Raw genomic sequence first — 18,012 nt, 5'->3', positions numbered from 1 at the left:
GTGCAATAGTAGAGTGAAGGGAGGAAGGGAAAAAAGTCACCAAAAAAGAGCCTGTAATGCTTATCCTTAGCCACAAAAGAGGATGGCATTTATAAACAGAAGGAAACCAGCTTTAGTATAAACATACTGCAACATACTTAAAGTGTCCATCATTTGACAAGAAAACATAACTCAATTTTTTGCATTCCTAATGTTGGGAAGGATCAATATTAGAACACCACTGATGATCAGCCTTTCTGCCATCACAACAAACCACTTTATAGCAGCGTATCTGCTTGACCTCACGATGATGGTTGCATGGGTTACTGTGAATAAATAAAATACTATGTGCAAGCCTCATCTTTTAATGATTAAATTCCTGTTAGACAAAAAAAGTCTTCCAAATTATATCATGCATGATTACCAACAATTCAAGTCTTTAAGAAGTGTTAAATGATTTTTTGGAAAAGAGGAAAACATTTGATTAGTAAAAGAAAATAGGAAGAGAGAGTTACACTGAGTTAACAGAGTAGGTTATTCTAGCCTATGGATTAACACTGTCCAGGCAAGAGTTACCTGATACGTCTCCAGGAGATACTCCCGTTCTTCCAATGTTGGTGAGTAAATGATCTATGTTTGGCACTGGCTGAGATTCTACAGTGTTTTCCTCCTGAACTGCTGTCTACAGTTAATAAACAAAGATCTCTTCATCATCGTTTCACAAATAGTTCATTATGATTCAACAGCATTTAGAAAACTGCATTATTCACCTGAAGAACACGAGGAAAGCGTGTCCTATTTTCCTTTATGCTTTTAAAACAAATGCATGGCTTGCTTTTTAAAAAAAAAAATAAAATTCATTACTATAAGGACTGGAAAGCTAAAAAGGTGCTTCTGAAGAGCAAACCATACAGTGACACAGTAAAAAATATACAGGCGTTCTAGAGGCAGCAGAAGCAGATTCTAAACTAAGGCAGATAGAACACAAGTATTTATGCCATAATACTTACAAGAGGTTCTTCAGCATCATCTTCTGTGAAAAACCAGTCATGCTAGAAGTTAAAATAAAAAAGGTGAAAACCCCACAGGAAATATAAAACCCAAATGTGGCACAATCAAACACAGATTTTTCTAAAAGTGAGAGTTTGATGGATAAATACCAGACCCAAACTGGCCCAATGAGGAAAAAGCTGGTTGATCTGTGTACGATCTTATTTTTTAAGTAATGAAATGCATCCACTTACTTTTTGGATGAGTGTTTCTACAATTTTATATTGGTCTGGCATGTGCGTAACCATGTGTGTCATGTTATCATCAGATGTCCTCACAAGTGTTGGACCAAATACTATTGCCAGGTTTCTTGGCTCCATCTAAGAAATGAAATATTTCCACATCATACATTTATAATGAGAAAATACAGCGATATGGGCTAAGCATATTAATGTAACACTATTAATATATATGAGAACCATTTAAAAAAAAAAACATGAAAAGAGTTTTTTAAAAGTACATTACTGGCTCAGGTAGGATGTTACACTACACCAAAACTCTCCAAATGCAGCTGCAATAAACGTACCGAACATTTCTGCAATTCACAATTTCAGCCTTCGTTAATCTAGCAAATGCCTCCACAAACACAGAAAACTCAAGAACCCAGATATATTCTTTACACTTTCAGGGGGATCGTTTCTTCCTTCCTTAAAGAAACACTGATGCTTGGAAACATTAATGTTTTAAGAATTTTTTTTTTATAAAAAGGCATGGATAGCTCCCCACTTTCTTTCCTGAAAACATTTTCCTGACATGCACAAAAAATTAAGCTGGTAATCAAATACTGTATTATATCTACTGACAAAGACCTCATTCAACTTGCACCAACTTCAGAGGAGATGGCAGAACAAACATCACTGACCTAAGACATCTATGAGACAGGCTCAGTGTTATGTGATCAGACACTACTTCACAAGTGAATTAAGTATATGACTAATGTTACATCTCTGAAAAATAATTTCAAGAAGCAGCAGCAGAACTTACCTTCTATTTTTGCTTACTTCTTTAACTTAAACTTTACTGTTCTGGTACCAGTAATGTACAGGAGGCAAAGACTTTGTGCTTATCAGAAGTAAGTTGCAAACATGACACAAGTCCCTAATGCTCTCCTAAACTGTGTCAATTGTAACACCTCATTCATCCAGCCTTACATATTTAATAACATTAACAGTATTTAACAACATTTATACAGCCCAACAAAACCATAAAATAATAAAAAAGCTTCCTTTAGGCACTGTAGTTAAAAATGACATTTACTATAATTTCCTTATAATATCATCTATAATTTCACTAAAGTTTATAATCTGCTGAATTTTTTTTTATGAGCATACAAATACTTTTCTTTCATATTTAACTGGAAGGTACTATTTGCAGAACCTTCCATATTCACCTCAACTGATCTTTTAGATGATTTAAATTATTTGGCCACAGGCTCTTCTATATACTATCAATTACATAATTTTTTTCTTGTATTCTGGATATTGGTAGCCAAGCCACCATGTTACCTGCCTGGAGGTAAACATCCATAAGCACACCCATATTATGGACAGTTTTGCACTCAGCTACCTCTTCCTGAGAGCTGAAAAAGGGGACACTATTATTAGCTTTCTGAAGGATTATAGCACATATATATCTAATACCTTGTTCTTTTCTGAGTTCTCTGCTACTGTCTTCAGGTGTGCAGAAAGAAACTTCAGAGTCTCATAATGGTGTTCGGGTAAATCATGAATCTGAAATAAACAATCACTATTCAGAACACTAAACATTTAATGCTAATTTTGTAGTGCACCTACAACACAACTGATTTTAGTTTACCAGTCTCTTCAGTGTTTTCAGACGCTCAACAGGATCTTCTTTTCTATTGGCATCAATAAAATCTGCATATTTGTCTGTCAAAAAAGAAGAAATTATGTAAGTTTTTATATCTATATATGTATGCATGTAAATCCCCATCTGCCAGCCCCACTCCTCCTTGAACACTAGTAACATATATAAAAGAATGTCATAAATTAGCCCATTATATTGTAAGTGCGTGTTTTGTGTGACAGTAGGGAAAAACCCCCCAGCTTTCATTGCATTTGAATTGCATTTCATTGCATTGAATACTGCAGCAGTGGAATTGAATGTTTTACTCTTTTAGTTGCATATTCATAATCCCTTCACATCAGAGAAATTATATTTACACCTCTCATTCTTAAGAGGATCACCATGACTCCCTACTCTTTAGGAAAGACAACATTTATTGCAGAGTGGGGATGATTTCCCTGGATTTTCTCTCAAATCATCTGAATGTTGTAAGACAACTGTTCAACTGCAATTCCTAAAGACAAACCTGTAATGAAAACAACCTACCATTGGTAAAGAGGGGTTCTGGGAGCTTTCGGAAGAAAGATTTCAGCAAACTGCTTATCACGTTCAAGTCACGCCATTTCTATGTGTTTAAAAGAAAAGGTCAGACATGCTTTATATTTCTATGATCACAACACAACCAGAAGTTTTAGGGATGTTAATATGAAAATAGTGTGATCAAAGACTTACATCATCATGAACATCAATGTCAGTCATTCCTTTGTTGAGCTCTTCTTGCATACTTGAGATGGCAGCATTATTTCCAGGTACTCTGTAAATACCTGTGTATTCAAGACCTCTTTCTTCAACCAGTTTGCAGCATATATCAACAATTAGTGGAATATACTGAAGAAAAAGAGTTGTATAGATAAGTAATTGATTAAAAAAGTATTTTAAATTCACAATGAAAGAAAACTCTACTTCCATACTTTGTTGGTATGAGCTGGAGGGCAGTCATCTAGTCTAACACCAAATGTTCCAACAGCAGAGGGCTTCTTTTCAAATGTCTTCCTCATAATGCTTGGAATGCCTTTTCTCCACGTCCCTTTATCTTTTGGTGGGCTTGTCTCATCTTTTTGTTGTTAGGACAGTGGGAAAAAAAAGAGAAAAATAAAGAAGAAAAGTAAGAACATTTATGTCACAAAACTGACATATAAATACAAGTAACAAATTTGCATAGAGCAAGGGACACCTGCTGCATTTTTAGCTTTTACCAGCTTGGCTTTATGCAACAACTCATTAGGCTGTCTTAAACACAATTTCTGTTACTCTTCTGTGGTTCAAAAGATAAATCTGAACATACTCATACCCCAGACTTAGAAAAGCAAGTAGCTGGGTGCTACTGTGGCATTTCATCATTCTAAGACTAAAAGTAGAAAAACTACTAAATTTAAACTTGAAATTTATATAAACTACTAAAATTTTAAAAAGTAAGAATCTACATTTAGTATCACAACACTGAGTCTCCATGAAATCACACTGCTGCACAAAATACCCATCAAACTCTAGACTTGTGCAGAATTACTCGCTCTTTCAGAAATTACCAGATTTTAGTCACTCCTAAATAATTCCAAACATTACTCACTTCAAGTATTCTCTATCCAAAAATCAGATTAAAAGTTCAGTTTCCCTGTTTACCTCTTCCATAGAATTATTGTAACAAACTGCAATTCCCATTTATCTTGCACTGCAAGTCATCTAACACAATAAGTACGTCCTTCTTATTTCTGGAGATACTCTTTCAGTAGATTTGAGATTTACTCAACATGTGCAATTTAGTTACATGTGTAGCACTGCAGAAGCAAAGGGACATTTTTTGGCAACAAAAACCAGAATTCACTGATAGCTTAAATTCAAGATTGAATCATTCCAGTCTTGATCAAAATTGGATGCTTATCCAGTCGCCTGAATTTGCACATCACATTTTTTAAACAGCAGTCTGAAGTACTAGGTTTATATACTATGTGGAAAAAAAAAAAAGAGTATACGAAAGAGTAGTTTGTGACATTATTTGATGGGGTTCAAGTACTGATTCACGTTTGCAGTGCCAGCTCATCAGACTTTTTTAGAACTCAGGAGGCATTAATTTAGTTCTGGAAAAAATAATACAAATTCACTCCTGTGTGTTAAAAATTAAGACAAAAAAAGTCTATTCTATACTTTGGAAGTACTTCAGTGGAAAAATTGACCTTGTCACTTCCAAGTCAGGTAGAGGCAGAAGAATGAATTACACACAAAATTATTTCCATAGTTTGGCAAAATTTTGCTCTCAAAAAGCTTAACACGTGTATTTACTACTGTTAGCCCTACATGGAGCTGTAGGGGAAAAGAAAACCAAAAAACCATGAGAACCTCTTGAGAGGTGACTAAAATAAAAAGTTTCATGATCTGAGATGTAATTCCTAGAAATGAGTAACTAAAGCTGCAGCTTAAAACCCCTGGCTAATAGTTGGTTTGCATCTGTATATTCATGAATTCAAAAATACCTGAGAAGGGCACCTTGATGGCCTTACACTGGGGGAGAAGGGAAGTAAAGAAATATACAAAACACACAGACCTTTAGTGAGAAGCTTCCTTTCCGTCTCATCCTTAGGAGAATGTGGACTCTGAGTCCTCTGTTCTGCTTTAGTTCCAAGTAGAGTCTGTCTGATACTCAGACTCTGGCGAGGTGTTTTGGGAGATGGCTCTGTTTTGCTGCTTGAAGAACTGAACAAGAGAGCCTGCTTCAGTTGAAAGAAGCTAAATAAGAGCTCCACAAAAATACTGGCAACATACAATTCACCCACCTCATCATTGTACTGTACTCTTTAATCCTTCGACTAATAAGATCTCTGCTGGTAACACCAGTATCCTATAAAATAAATTGAGAAATAGTTAATAATTTTATAAAATAGGAAAAAAATAATTCCTTTCAGAATATGATTACCTCTTCTGGTAACCAAGTAAGTACAGAATTAAACAATTCAGTCCATTTCAAAATAAACCCAAACCCTCAACCAAACCAAACATCCTAACAGGCAGTTCCTGAGAACAGTAAAGACAAAACACTTAAAAAACCACAAGGAAAATAAAAGCGAGTAATTACAAATCAAGTACTGCTATTTACACAGCTTTTTTTTTCAAAGCAGTATGATCTGATTAATACCTCTGTAACCGAGAGTAGGTTTAAACAGAAAAATGCAAGTAAAGACGTATTACTACTCTGAAAAATCCAATCCTACGTGCACATAGTACTTGGAAAACTAATTGCTTCTACAAATACAGCTGAAAAAGACATGAATTCAAATCTGCTTAATCTATCTGTGTAATACTGTGGATAATTATTTTGAATCTGAGCAGATGTGCATGACCACAGACATGAAAATATTCTTCTGTTGCTCATAACTGCAATGAAAACACATAATGAACAATATTGGGACAGATATTGATACCTTATGTATAACAGCAGATGTTTGCCTTTGGCAATGAGCATTAATTTAATTCATAGAAACATCAGCTTTTAATCAGAGAAACAGTCATCTTCAAAGTTTCATTTTTTTAACTACTGAGAAACTCATCACACTGTGCTACTGGACACACCACTCTGCAATGGAAGCCTGAAGAGAGACCACACTGGTACTAAACCTGCAATTATCTTTTAAAAAAGGTTAGGTATTTTAGGCAGATCAGTTTACTATAAAGGGTATCTTCAGTCAAATCAGCAACAGCATTAACTAATTTATTTCAAATGTCTGTTTTCTGATTATGATTACACTGACTTTTTTTAAACTCTACTAATTTACTCAGTTACCTTTCCTTTCACCTCATTTTCTTTTATGTTCCTGTAGGCATTTTAGTCAACTGGTTAATTAAAAATTAGTTTTTCTGTTCAAGCATTAATTACAAGAAAACACAAGATATTTTAATTAAAATGCAGAAACGACAACTTTCGCTTTATATATTATATGATTACCTCGTCATTTAAGTTGCTGTTGTCTTGTATTGCTTTAATCCACGCTAACATATTATCTCTGTCCTCAGCTTGAAACAGATACTCGCGGTCTGATGTGGTGAGTCTAAATACATTTTTCCTCTTGGTTTCACAGTACGAGATGTCTATCAAGCAAGCATTGATGCTTATAGGCTGTTCTTCCTCAGAGAGGGTCACTTGTTCCTTTTTATCCTTGTACAAATAAAGTGAATGACCTCGAAGAACAACATACAGTTGCTTCCACGGCCGAATGCTCCCACCAACTCGCTGAAAAACAGCAACCAAGGTGTCAGTTTGCTTACTTGTCACAGTGCCAATGTCTCTGGATTGCAGAACTACCTCCAGAAGTTTTACAAAGAAAGGCTACTCACCTGGCTGGCAGGAAGACTACACAAAGTGGGATTCAGTAATTGCTCTCCATTAGAGGAGTGAATTGCTCGATAACCTGCCCTCAGAAGCACCCACTGACTGTGAGCTCCCATGTGACAGCAGCAAGAAACAGAATGAGACAATTTCTGGTCTGATATTTAGGGAACTCTTGCCCATGCCTTTTAAACTGCCTTCAGGTCAGAATGGCATCTTCATACCACTGCAATTCCAGACAAATTCCAGTTGTCCTTAAGCATTAGTCTATATTTATGCAGAAGGTTAATTTGAACTCAACTCCACAACATTCACAAAAATTACAACTTTTTTCATTATTAGGAAAGAGGGAAAAAATACAACTACACCTACCAAGGGACTAATTCTCATTATTGAATTAGTCATTAGAAATTAATTTACTTCAACAGATGCTTTGAAATCTAAAATTAGAATAGTTTGGAAAGCAGTCTGTAGACAAAGCTGAGGAATTGCCTGAACAAAATTTCTAACAGATCTAAAATTTTGACAGTTTTATTGATGATCTTATCCCCTACAAAAAAATAAAAAAAACAAAAAAGGAAGGCTTGAAGGTTCCTATCTTAGTTTGTCACCAGCTTAGCATTTGTCCTAGGTTAAAAGCCCAAACACGACAGGTACCTTTCCTTTGTCTGTAAAAAGCTGACGAAAATGGAGCCATCCTTCTTTGGAGGCATCACCAAACACCTCTGAAGAAGAATCTTTTCGGGAACCAGAGTCTTCTGAAGATTTCTGGCTGTCCGGGACCTAGAGCAAACATCACAGAAAGAACCCCACAGTGTAATTCTATATTCTATACATTTGCCTACAGTTCCTACATTCAAGATGTTCCTTACTTCAAGGAATTTTTCTTACTTTATTATTCCCCAGAAATATGAGGACACATAATTTCTAAAGTTTACACACACCAGTGACCTTACACATGCCAAGAATACTTAGAGAAATTTCATGAATCTTAGACTCTCATTAGTGAGTTTTCACAAAAGGCCACCATATTTAAAACACTTTTTTTACAGAGACTGAGGAAAATGAAAATACAGGACCATGTGATGAGTCCAGGAAAAAAGAGACCATGTTTACTTATATGAATACATCAGCAGTTTGATCAGTAGCAATTCCAATAAACTTCCTGTCTGTTTAGCACATCACTTTGTAAAACAGACCTATATAATTCAAACCATTTGTCACAGCAGCATGGGTAATGTTTAGGAGTTGCTATATATATATATATATATATATTTTTACCTACCTTGATCCCCTTTAAACTAGATACATGCTTAAGAGATCTGTTGGAAGAAAAACAAATGTTAAAATGAGATTTCAGACAATTGAAAAACCAGATGTCCAAAGCAACTGATTTTTCCATGAACTCACGATTTTCCCTCTTCTCTGTAGTCATCCAGTCCTTCATCATATGACTTTGATCTCTCAGTTTTTGCGGCAGGCTGGCTATCCAGGACACTAGGCCGGATGGATTCTACAAAGAAATAGAAATTTTGAGTGTGCAAGAACTTGAATGACAATTTTGCGACTTATTTCAAGCAATAAAGAGTTTACAATTTTCACTCCTGATTTCCAGAGTGTGAAAGGAAAAAAGTTGCAAGAGAAAAAGAATGAAATCAACGCTCACCATGATCATGTGAAAGTTGTCGCCGAATTAAAGGGATTGGAGATGTAGGACTGGGAGGAACAGTTGTTATAGCTGGTGCTTGAGAAGCAGATGCAGAAATAACAGCAGAAGCAGGAATGTGTGCAATATCATGGTCAATACTAGGACTAGTCGGTTCATCTACAAAGGTAATATGCCATATATTAACATATTAAATGCATTAATCAAATGTTCAAACCAAATAGCTGTCTGAACTTCCCATTACTGGGATATCAGCTATCTTAAACATGAAGTCATTCTAACAAACAAAAGGGTCCAATTAATTCACACTGTCAAATGTACTTTTTTTTTCATGAAGAGAAGCCTGTTTCATTTCATAGGGGTGATAATTGTACATTAGAGATAAAGGCAAAAAAATCATGGATTTTGCTGTGTGCAAAAGAAACAGGAATCATTTGCTTCTCTCTCAATATTATTTGCAGGGAGAATTTTTTTTTAATATGCATAAGCAAAACCCATACTTGTTATATCAGTAAGTTTAAACTCAAGAGACAGATATCTACAATAAAATAGAGCCAGACTGTCAAAAGCCAATTGGTTTATAAGAGTTTTCAACTAAAACAGCCAAGTTACAAGCAAATAAAAAAAGCACTTTAAACAGCTATCTAGCATTCAAAGAATCAATCCCCCCATCCTCTGTAGATTCAAATAAAGAAGCAAGTATTCAGACCTTTAAAACACAGGACTATTACATACCAATCAGTTCTTCCACTAATTGTTCATAGAAACGATCGCATGCCATACATGCCCAGCACCTCTCAGTCTCAACAGCCACAAGGGTCATCATGAAAGATTCCAAAAAGCTTTAAACATTCTAGTATTTAACATGTTTCTTCCAAGATGGAAGAAGACAAAAGATGCATTTTCCATCATTTTGAGAAAAGAGCCATAACACCTTCTAGAGCACATTGCTAGTACTAGAAAAATCATTCTACTTCATGCTCTGGTAGAGGAGGGGATGGAAAAGAAAAAAAGTCACAAGCAGAGGCTGAACTGTACTGCTGTAATGAATATGAATGTACTCTAGGTGCTAAGAATTGTAATATGCAGAGCTACTGAAAAGCCTATTGAAACCAATGAACACTCACAGACAGAGGTTTATTCTTCGCTTTGTGCGAACACAACTGCGTGTGCTGCATTGTGCTGTTCCAACAGTCACTAACAGTTCTGTTAAGGCAGCACTTGTACCATCAAAATTTGGCAATGTACATTTAGAACAAGGCAACAAACAAAGTACAGGACAGTTTAGCAGTAACACGCCTCTAAATTGTCTGGGGTGAAAAATACAGTAACTTTGATGCAAACTAGAAACAATAATAAAAAGGAAAAGCCAAAGAATTCATACCAAACCATGACCCTTCAATTAAGAAATTTCCATGTTTTACTTGCATCCAAAGTGATAAATTAGAAGCACTTAAAGATGACTTCACTACAGCAACTAGGACAGGAAAAAGCTCGGCTACACTTCCATTTCAAATCTACAACAACTTAATTTCCTATTTTTTTTTTAATCTGCTGAGTTTCTCTGAAACTAACGTTAACTAAGAAATATAATTACTCACTGTGCAATTGATTGAGTTAGAGCACATGGACTGAAAGTGCTCAGGTTTAAGTTATTTATGTTAACAGAAGTATCTCAAATATAGCAGTATCTACTCACAAAAACTATAAAAACACTAGCACTTGAAATAGATCTGTGCGAGCTGCTAACACAAACATTTTTGGCAGGAGTACAGCATTTCCCACCACCCTTAAATCCAAGAATTCAGATGAGGAAGAACAGTTTGTAAGTCCCTGAAAGCAACAATAATTATTCAAATCATTATTACTTCACAGTGGATTTAATTCCCAGATGAATCAAAATTATAATTGTTTTAGAAATACACAAACTTCAGAGGAACTGTAAATGACATTAGTATAGTAGGGGTATAACTATTCAGTCCCTGACGAGGCTGAAGGGCAGCTAATAGCAAGCTTTTATAAAATATAAAGTGATTATGGAGCAAATCATGATGTACACCATAGGAGTTTCTAACTGTTTATTTAATGTACTCACAAATGCCACTGCTGCTGTTCAGTAAGTAACAAAACCCAAATAACTACACATATTCCTTGTATTTTGATCTTTCTTTGAAGTGCTTGCAATATTTACCTTTTCTTTGACTGACATATTTGCACCCCAAAACTCCTCACACAGCATGTGAACAGATATGTTCAGCTCACCAATCAATGAAAATGGCTGTGTCCAAAATACAGTGAAGTGCACAGAACAAGCAAGCCAGAAAAGAAACCACACAAAGTAATTCTCTTTCTGCTTGCTACCTCAAATTACTGCTGTCTCTTTAAATGTTTGCAACAAAAAGGTCAAAGACTCCATGGAAACATTTATTCTGGGAGGCAAAACACCTGGAGAACAGCGCAGTTATTGGTCAGAGCCAGCAGGGCTTCAAGAGGCAAAGTCCTGCTTGTCAAACCTGATTTCCTTCTACCACAGGGTAACCCACCGAGCTGATCTAGGAAAGCCAGCAGATGTAACCATTTTGAACCTCAGCAAAGCTTTTGATACTGTCTCTCACAGCATCCTGGACAAAGCATCCAGCTCACAGCTGGATAACCCTGTTACACCATGGGTGAGCAACTGGATCCAGGTTGGGCACAGAGGGTTACAGTGAATGGGGTGACATCTAGCTGGTGACCTGTCACTACTGGAGTTCTGCAAGGACCCATCCTCAGCCTGGTTCTCATCCACATCTTCATTTTAATCACCCTGACACAGGACTCAAAATCATACCAAGGACATTTGTTAACAATATTAAATTGGAAGGAGCTGTCAACTTCTTCAAGAGTAGAAAAGCCCTTGACAAGTTAGAAAGCTGTGCAAGCATATAAAGTTCTACAAGGGCAAGAGCCAGATCCTGCACCTGGGATGGGGCAGCCCTGGTTGTGTATAGAGACTGGGCAATGAGAGGCTGGAGAGCAGTGCCATGGAAAGGGACCTGGGGGTCCTGCTCCATGGCAAGTTGAACATGAGCCAGCAGTGCCCTGGCAGCCAGGAGGGCCAGCCCTGTCCTGGGGGGCACCAGGCACAGCTGGGCAAGGAAGGGGATTGTCCCACTCTGCTTTCGGGGCTGCCTCACCTCGAGTGCTGGGGGAAGTTCTGGGTACCCCAATATTAGAAAGATATTAAACTATTAAAAGAGCATCCAAAGGAGGGCCACAAGGATGGTGGAGGGGCTGGAGGGGAGCTGAATGAGGTCCCTTGGTCTGCTGAACCTGGGAAGGGAAGGCTGAGGGGAGACCTCATTGTGAACTTGACCATCCTCACAAAGAGAAGATGAGGGGCAGACACTGATCTCTTCATTCTTGTGACCAGTGACAGGACTCAAGGAAACAGCACAAAGCTGCGTCAAGAGAGGTTTAGGTGGGATATCTGGAAAAGGTTCTTCACCCAGAGGGTTGTTGGGCACTAGAACAGCCCCCCAGGGAAGCGGTCACAGCACCAAGCCTGACTGAGTTCAGGAAGGGTTTGGATAATGCTCTTGGGTGCATGGTGTGATCCTTGGGGTGTCTTGCACAAGGCCAGGAATTAGACTCAATGATCCTGATGGGTCCATATGATTCTGTGATTACACTTTTCAACCACAATCTATTCTGCATTATTATCTATGAAGTGATGCAAGAGACTGGCCATCAGAACCAAGCCAGCACAGTGACAGAGCATCTCTAGCCAAGGGGGGATGCCACTTGTCACTTCTGTTTGCACATGAGAATGCAACTGGTCAGCAGTTGAAACTAATAATTTTCAGGAAGAGCCCTTCAATGCAAAAACATTTAAGGGGTAAGACTGAAAACTTGTAAGAAATAGGCAACACAGCTCCAGCCACAACTAACTGATACTCTAGCTAAGGCAGAGAGAAATTAGTGTATCAAAGTATCCTTGTAATGCCATGCAGCTGGTGACTGGGGATCTACAAAGATAGGGAGCATTTGCAGAGAATGTAGCTGAGGTGAAAAAACCTGATACTGCAAAGACACAGATTGGTACAAAATGGGCTCAGAGGCAGAACCAGAGATTGCAAAATTGAGGATTTCATGGGTGAGAAAGCATGACAAACAGGACATACTATCCCCACTATGGGAATGAGTAACTAAGGAACAAGTATTAACCGATTTATCAGATATTCAAATAAACAGACACAAAATCACTGAAAAAAAGCACAGATCCATATCATAACCTATTAAGCTGCTACAGTACAATTTTATCATGATTAATATAGCATTTTGTGTGTTATTCTATCTCCTAAACAGTCCCTTAAACATCAAGGTTTGAAAGTAACAACCTGAACACAAAAGGGCGAACACTTTGAGATCCTCAAATGTAATTTAAATGAATCACAGAATTATTCATGTAGAAGCAAACCTTGGAAGGTCTCTTATCCAACAAGTACCAAATGGAGAGGAAGATCTCCCTCAAGATCCTGGCTGTGTTCTTTCTTTTAGATACAGGTCAGGAGAGTGTAAGCCTAGTGTTGTCTAACTTAATAAGCATATCCTATCTCCTCTCAAGGTTGTGAACATTAAACAAGGTGGCCCTGAAAAACACCACTTGTAAGCCCTCAGACAAAAGATGAACACTTACTTAGGCACCATCTCTTAGACTTGATAATCCAGTTTTTCTATGTATCCAGCAGTACAGCCATTTAGCCTATGGCACAAGGATGCTGTCACTGAAGAGCTCAAAACCCTTGCTGAAGTCAAGGTTGGAGACCTCAAGTGTCTTCCCCTCATTCACAGATCTATTCATCTCATTACAAAAGGAAATGCCATTAATCAAACACTTGGTAAATCCATGCTATTCCAAATCACCTTCTCCTCCCTTTGCCCAGAAACTACTTCCAGGAGGACCAACTCCATGATTTACCTAAGGACTGAGATATGGTCAATTGACTGCCTTCCTTGAATTGTCCATCTCATCATTTTTCAAGATGGTGTACCATTTACCTTTTTCCAGTTAATAGGGACCTTTTCCAGACTTCATAATCCTTCAAATATAGTATCTTTGCAATTACCAGTCAACTCTGTCAGCACCTGCTGATGGATTTCACTGGGTTGCACGGACAGGTATGGGCTGAGCTGCATGGGAGCTGTTTTAAGAATATCCTCTTCATCCAAGCTGGTATTGATTGTGAGGTTTGTTTGAATTTGTTGTTGAGCTTTGGCTGGTTTGTGGTTTCTTTTTTTTTTTTTTTTGTGATGGTGGGGAAGCAAGGGAGAGAGGTATTTAAGGAAGTTGTTTAGTTAACTGAATCATGGGAAACAAATTCAGACAGACTTTAGTACAGCCACCATCAGGGATGCTTTAATAGGGATTATTAACAGAGAAAGGTGATTTCTCTTCCAGTCCACATGGATTCAGTTTGCCAAAGCTTTTCTTCACTGGTAATAAAAAATTATTGGATAAAAACTAGCTCCCCAAGGCTAAAGTCATCCTTCACATTTATTCCCCTTCAGGCATGGCAGTCTTGCAACCTATATTTCAACACCTCAAAAGACCTTTAAGAAGGAACTGTGTTATTTAGTAAATGTATTGCAGACCACATCACCATTTAAAACTCTAATTGGGCACCTCAATTTAAACAAACAATGTGAATATGTGGCCACAAAGCTTAATTCAACAAGTATGTATTTTATCAAAGACTATTTATCTGACTTAAAGATTCAGATCATAAAAATGTAACAGCTGTGTACTAATGCACAGTTAAAAACAGCTTTACATTTCCCATGAAGAATGTTCAGACAGCATGTACCCCCAGAAACAAAAAAATTGTCCAACATACAATTTTCCAAAATGCATGTATTGAAGGAGATAACTGTATTTTAGGGTTACTGGCTTTCTGACAACCATACCAAATTCTTGGCTTGGGTATTTGTTTATAGATGCATATAGATGTAGTATTAAATACGATTTTGGTTACTCAAATCTTGTATAAATGTAACACAGTGATTGATTGTAAAAAGCCCACCCTTCAGCAGAAAGCTACAGAGGGTAGCTCATGTTGCTGTCTGCAAAGCAAAGGGATAAAAGAGTCATTAAAAACATTATTTTCATTTCAGCTGAGCCACAGATGTCAAGGTTCCTTATAGACTCGTGGCATCTACCTGACAGCCATTACAGTAAGTATTTTAGTAATTGCCTCTCTATTTCTTCAATAGTTCACTTGCACAACAGGCTACGGCTTTGGGATGCAATTTAGGAATGAATTTAACTTGTTAAATTAATTTGCTTATGTAACAAAGAAGGAACAAACTATCAAGTACTCATTACTAGAATTAAAGAACCCCTAATCTTCTCTTTATGGAAGGACTGACAGGATGTGCCAGCAACCCTGCAGCAGGCCTGGCTTTAGAGGCACTGCCTTACTGAATTTCAGCCCTATGTCAACAACTGTTTTGCACTCCACATCCTTGGCCTGGCCAAGTACTCCACAGCACGTGATACCACAACAGGCTCTGCATTTTCACGATGCACTAACAGTACCTTGCTCTGAAGTATCCTCCTAAATACAATAGATAAAAGCTTTAAAATCTTGCCCTATGTTTAATATGCCTTCTGTGCCTCTCAGTTTATATTAGCTCTAGCTTGCTACAGGCAGCACATCCTTTAAAGTACAGTCATGTGCACCAGATCCTTCCTTAAACCCAGGGGCAGGGGGGACAAAAGGGGTAGAGAAAAGGCTGCTAGGCACAAGTGGAGCCGCAGCAGGGGGACAGAGACTGCAGGGAAGCGGCACCAGTGAGAAGGATGCAGAAAGGAAGGAGAGAGCATGGACAAGATAACAGAGATTAGGAAAAGGATCCTCATCCACAAACAGGCAAGGAATTAAAAACAAAGTCTGTCTCCAAGAAACCCCAGAAGCAGCTGCCATTAAGGTAAATAGAGACACTAATGTAGGCCGTTTTTCTTAAAAGCCTGTCAGGAAGACAATCAACTGAAAATACCATGTATACAATTTCACCAGTAGTGAGAAGGCCGGAAACAATCAATAAACAAAAATTAATTGTTAAATCAAAAGCAAACTATATGGAACTAACCCTGCAAGACAGCACAAAGGACTAATAAACGCCCCATAGCAGTGACTTTTTGTTTTAAATCCTGCAGTATAAACTGCTGCATCTTATACTTCAGCCTGCAAGGGTAAAAGCTCCCTTATGTATTGACTTCCAAGGCCAAAACACATGATTTGGAAAAAAGATAACTCTATTGCCTGGATTCCTCATGACCTGTTACCTCATTTTTTCAAAAAAGAATCTTTAAGAATCTATTTTTTTTGTCTAGTTTTTAAGTACTTCCAGCACTGCCAGCACTAATTGTCTTCACAAAGAACTTCTTCATATATCTACTTTACGTAATTATCCTCATGTGGTCAAAAGAATAGAATGGAAACATGTCTGCATGCTGAGCACATTCATTGCTCTAAGCCCCAGAAACACAGGACTGGAACAAGCTTCCTGAATCATCACATCCAGTCCTCTGCTAATGCACTCACGTAAATAATATGTTTGTTATACTGATTGAGTTTTACACAAACAAAAGAGGCTTCCCAAGGTTATTCTTCATGTCAGACTATTGTGAAAACTGTATCTTTGAAAGTCTATTGTTTATTTCACTGTCAAACAAAACTTTAACTATCTTTCTACACAAAGCAATTCTAAAGGTTCCTGCTTGCCATATTGCCCCATCATGCAAAAAAGTAAAATTCTCAGTATTTTTTGTTGCAAAGAACCCCAACAGCATTTTCTTATTACCTGCAATTATTATTTGAAGTTATAATGATACACTGAGGATGATTTACACTTCGAAAATATTACTCATTATCAAACAAATCCAATGCTTCTACTCAATCAAAACACTTCTGGATGTTGTGAATTATTGCTCCCAATTTTAAGCTTTAATTTAAAAGAAGATTTTCGAGTTACAGAAGCATTTAAATGGTATCTAAAACACTAATTTGTAATTTTGCGTTTTGGCCGCTATACTTCGGAATACCACAATGATTTAAAAACTGTTCTTTGGATAAGAAACACTGAAATATTCAGCCTGGAGCAACAGTGATTTGGCAGGCCACACTGTAAAACCCTGGAAAAAAAAAAGAAGACTAACGCTTATCTTAGAAACACTGATGACATGTTCTAATGCTATCACTATAATAAAGGAAGAAACAGTCCTCAAAAATGAACATTTGTCAGCCCTAATATCTACTGAAATTGAACTTATATTTTCATAGTTTGGAATAGCTAGGCAATAACTTGTAGAAATAAAAATAGTCACAGTCACAATAGGTGAAGATTTTCATTTTCATCTTGACTGCTAGCAGTTTCTCTTTAAAACACACCCGATCAGCCATCGGTATTCAGCCACCATTTGCCCTGAAGATATCCATGCATTTTGAGTTGACAAACCGCAATCTCTGCTGGAGAAGTCCGAGGTTTTGAGTTTCTCCCTTCTCATAAGGGGAAAACAGAATGAATACATTCTTTCAAGTGCTTCCTTTCTGCATATGAGAATGTTTCTGCTTGTTTCCCCTAACTTTGTCTATTTCTATGATCTTAACCTTTTTCACAGCCTGCTGTGCAAGCATATCAATTTATTTTCTTGTTGCAATTGCATTCGATATGTGTGTATTCACATTGCCATCTTCCAAGCCTCAGCAGCCTGCAGAGAGAGGCATTAAAGATGTAGGGGGAGAACAGGTAAAGTATGGCACATACTCCACTAAGACAGTCAAGTCTTTACTTTCCAAAACGTACTTGGAGTTACATATATGACCTAGGACTTAAAAGGTAGGTATTGATAAGGTAAAGCTATAGACCCCTACTTCCAGCACTAAAGAAGATAAATGGATAATAATGTATATATGTATAATAACATGTATAATAAAGTTACCTGAAAAGCTTAATTAATAGTAGGTGGTTCAGAATGTTTCAACTCTTAATTCCTTAGTTAATATACTTAAAAAAATAAAATATAGTAACAACAAGAATACTAAAAAAATTTAAAAATAAATAAATAAAAAGAAAAACAGGGTTGAGCAGAACT

At 37.2% G+C, this 18,012-nt stretch overlaps 1 protein-coding gene across 4 annotated transcripts in view; it reads right to left on the bottom strand.

Moving 5' to 3' along the window:
* ARHGAP21 (Rho GTPase activating protein 21) overlaps positions 1–18,012 on the bottom strand; it is a 112,901-nt gene that overhangs the window by 5,349 nt on the left and 89,540 nt on the right. For 3 of the 4 annotated variants that reach the window (XM_058831432.1, XM_058831431.1, XM_058831433.1), the window contains 15 exons: positions 8,877–9,035; positions 8,621–8,723; positions 8,496–8,532; positions 7,868–7,993; positions 6,830–7,114; positions 5,664–5,728; positions 5,435–5,583; positions 3,807–3,949; positions 3,568–3,723; positions 3,382–3,460; positions 2,845–2,918; positions 2,670–2,759; positions 1,224–1,349; positions 990–1,031; positions 556–661 (listed from right to left, as the gene is read on the bottom strand). In XM_058831432.1, coding sequence (XP_058687415.1) covers positions 556–661; positions 990–1,031; positions 1,224–1,349; positions 2,670–2,759; positions 2,845–2,918; positions 3,382–3,460; positions 3,568–3,723; positions 3,807–3,949; positions 5,435–5,583; positions 5,664–5,728; positions 6,830–7,114; positions 7,868–7,993; positions 8,496–8,532; positions 8,621–8,723; positions 8,877–9,035 — 1,740 coding nt within the window. The remainder of the gene's footprint in view (positions 1–555; positions 662–989; positions 1,032–1,223; positions 1,350–2,669; positions 2,760–2,844; positions 2,919–3,381; positions 3,461–3,567; positions 3,724–3,806; positions 3,950–5,434; positions 5,584–5,663; positions 5,729–6,829; positions 7,115–7,867; positions 7,994–8,495; positions 8,533–8,620; positions 8,724–8,876; positions 9,036–18,012) is intronic. The other variant, XM_058831434.1, reaches the window with a different exon arrangement.

The sequence above is a fragment of the Poecile atricapillus genome, chromosome 2, assembly GCF_030490865.1.
Source record: "Poecile atricapillus isolate bPoeAtr1 chromosome 2, bPoeAtr1.hap1, whole genome shotgun sequence".
Classification (NCBI taxonomy): Eukaryota; Metazoa; Chordata; class Aves; order Passeriformes; family Paridae; genus Poecile; species Poecile atricapillus.
Note: the sequence above shows the minus strand (reverse complement) of the source record. Positions and strands in the feature narration are given on the sequence as shown.